Source organism: Erythrolamprus reginae, chromosome 1 (assembly GCF_031021105.1).
Source record: "Erythrolamprus reginae isolate rEryReg1 chromosome 1, rEryReg1.hap1, whole genome shotgun sequence".
Lineage (NCBI taxonomy): Eukaryota > Metazoa > Chordata > Lepidosauria > Squamata > Dipsadidae > Erythrolamprus > Erythrolamprus reginae.
In genome coordinates this window covers 182,426,502-182,437,471 of record NC_091950.1, presented here as the reverse complement: position 1 = coordinate 182,437,471, position 10,970 = coordinate 182,426,502, and the positions used below count along the sequence as shown (strand labels likewise).

General features: G+C 42.1%; 1 protein-coding gene across 1 annotated transcript in view; it reads left to right on the top strand.

Moving 5' to 3' along the window:
• Positions 1-4,038: 4,038 nt before the first annotated feature.
• The window catches only part of LY75 (lymphocyte antigen 75), a 104,145-nt gene continuing 97,213 nt past the window's right edge, over positions 4,039-10,970 (top strand). Inside the window, exon 1 of the mRNA XM_070731605.1 lies at positions 4,039-4,249. Coding sequence (XP_070587706.1) covers positions 4,153-4,249 — 97 coding nt within the window. The 5' untranslated portion in view covers positions 4,039-4,152. The remainder of the gene's footprint in view (positions 4,250-10,970) is intronic.

Below are 10,970 nucleotides of genomic sequence, written 5' to 3'. Positions count from 1 at the left end.
GCAAAATAAGTAAATTCAACATATTACAAATGGAATGAAATATTTACCATTATTAAGGGAAGTAGAAATGAATACCAAGAACTATGGTGGCGCAATGGTTGAAATGTAGTACTGCAGGCTACTTCTGCTGACTGCAGGCTGGCTGCAATTTGGCAGTTCAATTTTCACCAGTTCAAGGTTGACTCAGCCTTCCGTCCTTCTGAGGTTGGTAAAAATGAAGAGCCAGTTTGTTGGGTACAATATGCTGACTCTATAAACCACTTAGAGTGGACTGTGAAGAGACTATATTTTTCAGAGTATAAGATGCACCTATATTTTAGAGGAGTTGAATGGAAGTTGAAGTCCACAAGACTTAAACTTGCCAAGTTTGAAGACGCTTGCAACCCTAAACCCTAACCCAGAGGGCCTCTGGGGGGTGGGGGAAGCTGTTTTTGCCCTCCCCAGGCATTGAATTATGGGTGTGGGCACTTGTGCATGCATGATAGTGTGTCCGCTCTTTCGGCACCCAAGAGAAAAAAGGTTCACCATCACTGTCCTAGACCTACTGGTTTCTCCTTCAAGGACTAATATCAGGTCCTATTTTGTTGGTTTTTTTTTTCTGAGGTCAGCTAAGAGCCACTGGGCTTTGACAGCTGATGCAACTAACAAAAGTATTTTTATTCTGTCCTTTCTACAAAAGCCTCAAGAAACATTCACCCTTCTCCATTTTCATCTCCATAACCTTGAAATGTGGCTTAGATGAAGAGATAGTGCCTAACACCTGGGCTAAAGAACTATAAAGAATATAGATTTATTGTATTAAATCCCCTCTAGGTTTCTCAACAAGGGTTTCTGGAATACAGATTATCCAAGGACATCCATACTTTCAATTTTTTTCTCTTGACTGCATTGCAATAACCTACTGATTTATAGAGGAATAGCGATGGAAAATGGTTGTTGCATTAAAAAATGTCATCTTGGCTTTTTCTTACATTCTGTAAACAAGCCTCCTGATTCACTGCACCTCCTAATGTAGTTGTGTATCACAGCAAATAGCTGTTTTTGAATTTTCCTCATATTAAGAGCTCCATAAAGAGTAAAATGTTTGTCCTCTTGTGCAGATAGAGCTCATGATTAGATTTTTATTTTCCATTTCACAAATAAACCATTTTATTCTGAATATTATGTTACAAGACTGCTTATGGAGCATTAAATGTTTGAAAGTTTGGATATGCTAGGCTAGAGCCACCCTGTTATCTTTAATCCAACATATTGTATATAAAGGTAATTGTTGTAATTTGTTCATCAAATGTGATGATTTATTTTATATGGCTGCCCATCTCGCAGTACAGAGGTAACTCTGGTTATTCATTTGCTAGTGAATGACTGAATAAAAGTTTATTGATAGCAAAGGCAAATCTTTATAGTTTTAATTCAATTCCTGTAGCATCAGTAAAGGGGAACATTTGTAGCTCAGGGTTGAAATGAGGGGTCTTTGGTGCTCTCTGAACTTGGTTGTTTTTTGCAGACATTTCATTACCCAAATTAGATAACGTCATCGGTGCTAGTAGGGAGTGGGAGTTTGCTCTCAGTTTATATTCTAGTGCATTGACAACTAACCTTTTTTGAAGCGAGTGCCCAAAGTGCATGCGTAGGCGCGTGCTCCCTGAATTCCCAAAATGCACTGTGTGAGTGTGCCCCTGCGCATGTGCCCCTCCCCGCGCATGTGCTCTGCGCATGTGCCATGCCCCTGTGCATGCATGCATGCCTCCCCCACTTGCCTTGTCACCAGGGCATGCACGAGTGGCCCTGGCACATGCTCCCTCCTGTGCATGCACGCAAGCTCCTGCCACCCACGCATGCGCGGCAAAGACCCAACAACCAGCTGGACAGCGGGAGGTGTGCGCGTGTGCACAGTGGTACTGAACTAGGGTGACTGCTTGCATGCTCACAGAGAATCAGGCTTGAGTATGTATGTATGTATGTATGTATGAATGAATGTATGTATGAATGAATGAATGAATGAATGCATATGCACAGTGGTGCTGAACTAGGGGGACTGTTTGCATGCTCACAGAGAATCAGCCGTGAGTATTTATTTATTTATTTATTTATTTATTATTTATTTATTTATGAATGAATGAATGAATGAATGAATGAATGAATGAATTGAATTCTATTTCTATGTCACCCAACTCCTTAAGGACACAGGGTGGCTCACAGTAAAATAAATATGGATTAATATAAAAAAACAGTACAGCTGATTCCAGAGAGTCAAGGCAACCACAGAGAAGACTCTCCCCTGCGGACCTGCCAGCCAACGCTGTTTAGCTGAGGGGACCCAAAGAAGACCAATCCTGTGGGATCTAACTGGTTGCTGGGAGGTTTGTGGTAGAAGGCAGTCTTGAAGATACTCTGGCCCTGAATCATGTAGGGCAATGACGGCAAACCTATGGCATGAGTGTGGCACGCACAGCCATATTTGCTAGCACATTGCTCTAGCTCAGCTCCAACGTGCATGTGTGTGCTGGCCAGCTGATTTTTGGCTTGCACAGAAGCTCTGGGAGGGTATTTTTGGCTTCCAGAAGGCCTCTGGGGAGGCAGGGTGTTTTTAATCCTCTCCAAACCTTTGGAGCTTGGGGAGGACAAAACACAAGGCCCACCAGAAGTTGGGAAGCAGACTGTTTCTGGCCTCTGGAGGGGGGGGCAAAGGAAAGCCATTTTCGCCTTCCCAGGCATTGAATTATGAGTGTGGGCACTCGCACATGCGCAATAGCGCACACACATGCTCTTTCGGCACCCAAGGGAAAAAAGGGTTGCCATCAATGATGTAGGGCTTTAAAGGTAATAACCAACACCTTGAATTGTGACCGGAGACCGATGGGAAGCCAGTGCAGCTCGCAAAGAATTGGTGAAATGTGGATGTCTCTGGGCGCACTAACCACAGCTCACATAGCTGTATTCTGGACCATCTATAATCTCTGAACACTCTTCAAGGGTAGCCCCAAGTAGAGCACATTGCAACAATCCAGCTGTGAGGTGATAAGGGCATGAGTGACCGTGAGAAGAGGCTCTCGATCTAAGTAGGGTGGCAATTGATGCACTAGTTGAACCTGTGCAAAGGTCCCCCTAGCTACAGCTGCCAGGTGTCGATCCAATCCTAGCTGAGTCTAGGAAGACCCCCAAATTGCGAACCCATTCTGAGGGGGTTAATTTCTCCACCGCAAAACCCAGGAAGGACAGTCAACATAGTCCTTTGGAGGCAATATCCAGTCACTCGGTGTTAGGGGTTATTTATTCGATTTTATTTATTTATTTTATTCGATTTTTATGCTGCCCTTCTCCTTAGACTCAGGGCGGCTTACAACATGTTAGCAATAGCACTTTTTTAACAGAGCCAGCAGATTGCCCCACAATCCGTGTCCTCATTTAACCCACCTTGGAAGGATGGACGGCTGAGTCAAGTTAAGTTTGAGTTAAGTTAAATTAGTTGAAAGCAACAAAGAATACCCTTGAGCAACTTTTAGGATAGGTGGACTACACCTGACAGGGGGAATTGTGGGAGTGGATTCAGTGGAAGTTCACACACCTCAAAAGCGGCTGAGGCAAGAACCGCCGTTCTAACGAATTCCACAGTTTCCTTCCTGTCTTAAAAATTTCCGGGGCCGGTTGCCCTGTTTTTAAATGCTGTTTTACCGCCCCTTGAAAAGGAGCACAAATGGTAACCTAAAGAGTGCAATTGCCTCAAGAAATACGAGACGTGACTTATTCCGGGGGGAAATTCTACTTCGGGGTTATTCTACCTCGGTGGGAAAAAAAGTCCCGTCCCCCCCGCTGGTTCAAAAGGTCGCAGCCACACCGGGCGTGTTTCTCTTTCGTTTTCTCTCTCGCCCTTCGCACCACTTTCTTCCTCGGGATTTCCCAGCCCGCGCCTGCTTTCTCCCAACCAGAACCGCCCGTCAGAGAGACAGGAGAGGCGGAAAAAACCCGGATTGGCCTGTCGCCTCCGCCAATCTTCGCCCGACGACCCAGAAGCTCAGCCAGCGGGGAATGTAACTCAGAGTTCGGGAAGCGCCCGCGGGGGACACTTTGCCCCGGGAGAAGTGAAAAGTAGCTGCCGCCGTCGCCTTCCCATTCGCGCCTGCCATTGAAGCCCACCTGCTCTTCTTCAGAATGAAGGGGCTGCTCCCAGGCTCCGTTTCCACCTGCGGGGCGATTCTCCTGACGGTCGCCGTCCTGTGCTGCTGCGCTAAGGGAGCGGCTTCTTTAGGTAAACCAACCTGGGCGGGTCGCTGCGCCCCTCCACCAGCTCTTTCCCCACAAGGGAGAGGCGGCTGAAGGAACAACCTTCGGTCTTAAACGGCCGAGCCGCCGCGCAAGCCGGGAGGGTCTCTGGCGTCGATTGCACACCCAAAGGGGAGAGGGTTTTTGTGGGGGTTAGGGAAATAATGGGAAATGCCCGTTGAAACACGGTTGGTCTGAAGGTGAGCGGAACTCCGTGGAGGATGCTCCCACACCTCTCGCTTCTCTGGGTGGGTGTTCAGGACGGGGGCTGCCCGGGGACAGGTGGGAACTGCGCCGCAAAACTCTCGAGCTTGCAAATTTTCCCTTGCCGGCATTGCGCGCGCGCAAAAGAGCTCTCCAGGTCTCCGGTGTGCGCCAAGGCCCCGGGTTTAGAGGCGTGACTTGACAACGGTTGTGTTTTGAGCCTCCGGCGCTTTGGTTATTCCAGAGACTTTAACCTGAAAGGCCATAGTAGGAATAACCTCGGAATAGCCGTTTCCGCCGACGAAGTAGTCGACGGGGGGCCACAGCCCTTAGAAACCCCGACCTAATTTCCCACCGAGCGGCGCCTTCGATGACTATTTATGTACGCTGTTTGCAAGCCGCGCTCTGGGAATGAGCTTCTGTCTGAGGCAGAACCGGCGGCGTTGGCTCTTCGCCCGCGCTTCCTCCACCAGGCTCCTTTCGCTTTCCCAGTTATTTATAGCAGTTTCCCAACCTTGGCCAATTGAAGATGTCTGGACTTCAACTCCCAGAATTCCCCAGCCAGCGAACTCTGGGTGGGGAATTCTGGGAGTTAAAGTCCAGATATCTTCAAGTGGCCAAGGTTGGGAAACACTGATTTATACTGATAGATTCCTTACGTGCTTTGATTATTTTTTTTAGGAGTTAAAAACTTGGCTTCAGTGTAAAGCAGAAATGAAGGCGGGGATTTTGGAGCTAGGTGAGGAACCGGAGCAAGGAGACTTTTGGTTTTCTATTTGAGACAGGGCCTGCTCTTTTCTCCTGCTCCAGCTCTGGTGGCAACTCTTCTTATTTCTTTCCAATTTGACTGGTGAACTTGAAAAAAAAATGTACACCAAAACGTGACACGACATAAAATACAGGGTTAGGAATCTTAGTTCCTATCTTAGTTATAGCTCAAGATCAGTCCACAAAATTTTTATTTACACTGCTCAAGAAAATAAAGGGAACACTTAAACAACGCAATATAACTCCAAGTAAATCAAACTTCTGTGAAATCAAACTGTCCACTTAGGAAGCAACACTGATTGACAATCAACTTCACATGCTGTTGTGCACATTCAACTTTGTACAGAACAAAGTATTCAATGAGAATATTTCATCCATTCAGATCTAGGATGTGTTATTTTGAGTGTTCCCTTTTTTGAGCAGTATACATATAATATAAATATTTTCAAGTATGTTTGTCATTCTTTTCTATATCTATTCCGTATGCATGTATGTATAACATTTTTGCTGATAATGAAAATGAAGGGAGACTAGTATAGATCTACTGTATTTTTCAGCGTATCAAACGCACCAGAATATAAGATGCACCTTAATTTGGGGGGAGGAAAATGAGGGGAAAAAAATTCTGTCTCTACCTACCTGCATTGGGATTAGTTGAAGTTAATTAATGAATCCGCCTTTCATTGTTACTCTTTCTGAATAAGGTTTTTTTTAACCCCTAATCAGGGGATAATGTGCTTAAGGTGACCAAACTAAGGACGCTAGCCAGATGAATACCCGATAGGCAGATTTTCCTCCCCCAAAACTAATGTGCACCTTATACTCAGGTATATTTTATACTCTGAAAAATGTGGTATTATCTCTTCTTTTCCAATATATATATTCATTTACATATATGTCTGTTCCATTTTGTTTTATTATATAGTGGTACCTCTACTTAAGAACTTAATTTGTTCCGTAACCAGGTTCTTAAGTAGAAACGTTCTTAAGTAGAAGCAATTTTTCCCATAGGAATCAATGTAAAAGCAAATAATGCGTGAATCCAAAATTTTAAGGCTGAAAAAAAAAAGAAGAGGAACTCTGAGGCCGTGAAGAGGAGCATGCGTCTCCCATACACCCGGCGCGATGCAGCCTCCCATACACTGTGCCAGAGAGAGAAACCCAGGCAGGCAAGAGGGGGGAAGCTCCCGCTCCTTTGACCAAAATGTGGCGGCTGCTGCTACCTGCTTCCTTTTCCTTCCCATGCTGAAGGGCTCCCCTCTCTCTTGCTCACTCACTTTGTAGCCTGCGCCTTTCCTTCACTGTGGTGACTCCTCGGTTTGGCTGAAACCAAGTTGATTCGGCCGGGGCGAAGCGCCCCTTTTGCGTTTCTGCGCCCAGACGCTCCAGAAGACAACCTCATGCCAGATGTATGGCAGGCACCGCGAAGGAGTCACCACAGCGGTTTATTCCTTCTCCAGGGGCCCAGAGAAAGGAAAACGCTTTGTTCGCTCTGGACTGCCAAAGCCTCCTTAAGCACCACCTAAAGGCTCCTCTAGCAGCCCAGAAAAGCCCGAGATTGCTGGGATTAAAGGGGGAATGGTAGGAAACTGGCCGGGCCTTCGTGCCACCCTCAGATTTCCTGGGAATTTTTTCCAGGCTCGGGTTCTTAAGTAGAAAATGATTTTTAAGAGGCAAAAAAATCTTGAACACCCAGTTCTTATTTAGAAAAGTTCTTAAGTAGTGGCGTTCTTGGGTAAAAGTACCACTGTATCCCTATTTTTTAACCTTTCATAAAATCTGTTTCAAGTTAGATAGTATTCTGTTTCTTCCTTATTCGGTAGTTCTTTATTCATCTTATCCATTTCAGCACAGTCAAAGATCTTACAATTTCATCTTCATTTTAACGCATATACAATCCTGGCTGCTGTCACGATGTAAATTCTTAAATAATTTACAGTACATCTTTTACGTAGTTTCCCGATATAATTCCTAATTTTAAAAAATCTGGTTGTCAATCAATGTGTTCTTTTATTATTTCTTCTATTATTTTCCTAATCCTAGTCCAATTTTTTTTTGTTTTTTCACATGGCCACCATTGGTGATAATATGTGCCATATGCTTTTTGACATTTCCAACCAACACACTGACGATATTTTTTTGACATTTTTGCAAGCTGTGCTGGGGGAAGATGTCTGTAAAACATCTTGCATTGATTTTTTCTATATGTCGTGGCTACAGTTAATTTCAAATTTCTCTTCCACATTTTTTCCCATTTAACTAATTTGATATTGTAACCAGTGTTCTCTCTAAATTTTTTTTGGGGTGGGCGGAAAAGTATAGTGTCTGAGCGGCAGTCCCTTCGGGACTGGGCGACACAGTAATAATAATAAAATTTCCCTCTCGGCTTCTGGGCAGGTTTGGAAAACTCTGAGTTGATGATGATTTTTAAGTGAGCGATTGCTCACCTGCTCAGCTTAGAGGGAACTATGATTGTAACCCAAATTTTGTGCCCATCTATTCAAGGTTTCTTTCACTGTTTCTTCTTCCAATTCAAAACACAATACACATTTATAAAATGTACTGATTAATTTATAATTCCCCGATATCATAATCTTGTTCAATTCTTGGTGCTCTGTTTGGAATTCATATTGTTTCTTATCCATATTGTATCTTTTTTGAATCTGGGTGTATGTATACTATTCTAAAATTATATCTTGTTATAATTGTTGCCTAGTTTTTAATGCTCCCTCCTGCATTAATAGATCTTTGTATCTTGTAATATTTGCTAGGGTTGTTAATGTTGGATTTTTTATTGCTTCAGTGGAATTTTTGTGCAATGTTTTCTTTTTGATTTTTGTCCATGTTTGTAGTAGGGCTTTCCTTATTAAGTGACTTTGAAAGTATTTATGAGCTTTGTATTTGTCGTCCCGGATTATGGCATGCCATCCTACTTTTATATCATGTCTTTAAAGAGTTAATATTCTTTTGCCTTCTAGCATTATCCATGCTTTTATCCATGTCATTATTATTGCCTAATCATACAATTCCCAATTAGGTAATGCAAAACCACCTCTTTCTTTTAAGTCTTGTAGGGACTTTAATTTGATCCTAGGTTTCTTTCCTTGCCAGATAAAATTTGACATTGATTTATTTAAATTTTGAAAGAATGACTTTTCTAAACTTATTGGGGGCCACCTGAAACAAGAATAAAATTTTGGGTAGTATAGTCATTTTTATAACCAAAATCCATCCCCTTAGTGAAATTTGAAGTTTATTCCAATTTAGAAAATTAATTAATTATCCTCTTTTATTGAATAGTACTTTGCTGTCAACCATATCTCTAGATCTTTTATCTTTTTAACTGTTTGCATATTTGTTGATTGTTCTAATTCTTGTTTTTAGTCATATTTTTAGTAATTATTTTTGTCCTGCTACATTACCAAATTCTTCAATTGTTTTAATTAAATTTGATCCGAACTCTAAAGGCTCGTCTAAAATGTATACCAGGTCATCGGAAAATGCTTGTAATTTGTATTCTTCTCCTGGTGGACTTTCTAAATTGTATACATGCGCGCATGTGCAATATTGAAAAGTGTTGAAGTTCTGGCAGAACAAAAACTAGCAACCAAATCATCCTGATGAATTGAAATTTCAGTTTGATTTCACAGATTTGTTTATCTGAAACCTTTAAGACTGTTAAGGTATTTTGCAGGTCCGTGCAAGATTATACTGGGCTCTGCTGATAAGGATTTATTGGTGTTTTTCTTTTAAGTTTTTAAAATTGCTTTAAAAGAGATTGTGAGTTGAAATTTGGACCTACATTAATTCTTAATTACTGTTTAGATATCACAAAGTCTTTGGGCTTAAACATTTGAAGGGAAAAATTAAATTGTTATTTCATGTGGATTAAATTGTTATATGCTAATGTTTGAAAACTTTCCTGTTTACCACTTTCACTGGAACTATATGAAAATACTTTCAAGCACAACTGTTCAATAGTTCACAAGCTCTTTTATGTATAAACAGTGTAACTAAGGTTTACCTAATTTACTTTTACATACATTATTCTATAATTGTTTACGAGAGATTGTGTGAGTCTGTGTATATAGTACAGTCTTGCATTACGGTATTTACAAAAGAGCTTCTCTCAAAGCAGATTATTTCCATTGCTAATGCAATTATTCTAAAACTTTCCCATACACCCTATTACTGGAATATATGTAAATACTTTCAAGCCTGACAGTTCAACATCCTCTTATGTGTAAACAGAGTAACTAGGATTTATCTGACATTGACTCACATACATTATAATTGCTACTTGTGTGTGAAAGATTGAGTGAGTGTGTGTGTGTGTGTAGTTTTATATTATGTAGAAAGGACTTCTTTCTAACTACAGGTAATCCTTAAGTTATGACAGTTCACTTAGTAACTGTTCAAAGTTGAGACATCCCCTCCCCCCACTTTCTTGCCAGAAAAGGCTTTTTGCAAAAACAACTTGAACCTACAGCAATGTTCCTGTAGGCTTTGGCAAGGCTTTGCCAGCAAGAATGGAGCCTGAGAGGGGCTGACGCATCCCTCCCAAACTCTGTTCTTGCCAGCAAAGTCCAGCAAAGTGTTTGCAAGCCGATGGGAGGCTTTGAGACAGCACAATTTCACTGCCCCAGATCCTCCCATCAGCTTGCAAACAGAACAGAAACTCCTGGGGGCTATGATGTTGCTTAACTTCAGGCATTTGTCTGCTTTTGCAGAGAAGGAGTGCATGAAGTCACATGAGATCACAGCCCCCAGAAGCTTCTAGTCTCGGTATCCGAATTGTTTGCAAGCCGATCGGATGCTTCACACTGCTTGAAAATCTCCCATCAGCATGCAGACGTTTTGTGCGCTGATACTGGAAGTTCTGTGATCTTGCTCAGTAGAGAGGCTGGAGGGAGACAGTTCACTAGATCTTCTCAAAGTAAGTAACCCAATACAGCAGGAAATGGGGGTTGAAGCAATTGTGTGGAGCATGAGGCGTCTTAGTGGGTCAGGGGAGGCCTTGGGTGATATTAAGCTGGTGGCCTATTCCATCACTAGGGAGTTCTCATGCTCGTTTTACGTGATTCACTCCAGCGAATCCTCGAGTTACAAATGTCATTGGCAGGCTCCATTACATTCCTAACTCGAGGACTCCCTGTAGTGTATTATTTCTCTTGCTAATTGTTTATGGAGATTTTCTATTAAGTTTTATTTCTATTCAGTTCATTTCTAAACTGAACTGAAAAAGTTTCTTGGATGAAAAGCGAAACATTCAGTGGCTATTAAAAAAGTGTCATGACTATTTTTCAGGCATAGGACAATTGAAACATCCCCATGGTCAGTCTCATGATCAGTATTTGGATGTTTGACAACTGTGTTATGATATTGCACTGTCCCGAGGTCATGTGTGATCATAATTTGTAACCTTCCCAACCAGCTTTCCACAAGCAAAGTCAATGATGGAAGCCAGATTCACTTAATGACCACATCACTCACTTAACAACTGCAGAGATTTACTTACCAACTGTATCAAAAAGGTCGTAAAATGGGGCAAAACTCACTTAACAATTGGCTTGCTTAGCAATGGTCGTAAGTCAAGGACCTAGACTCCCAACAGTTTGTTTTAAAGCAGAATAATGTCTTTACGGTTAAGGGATACAGACTCATGAGAAGTAAACTGAAAGCAGGAAAGATTAGGTTATAACTCATTTGCATGGGTATAATTTATTTGGCTTTTC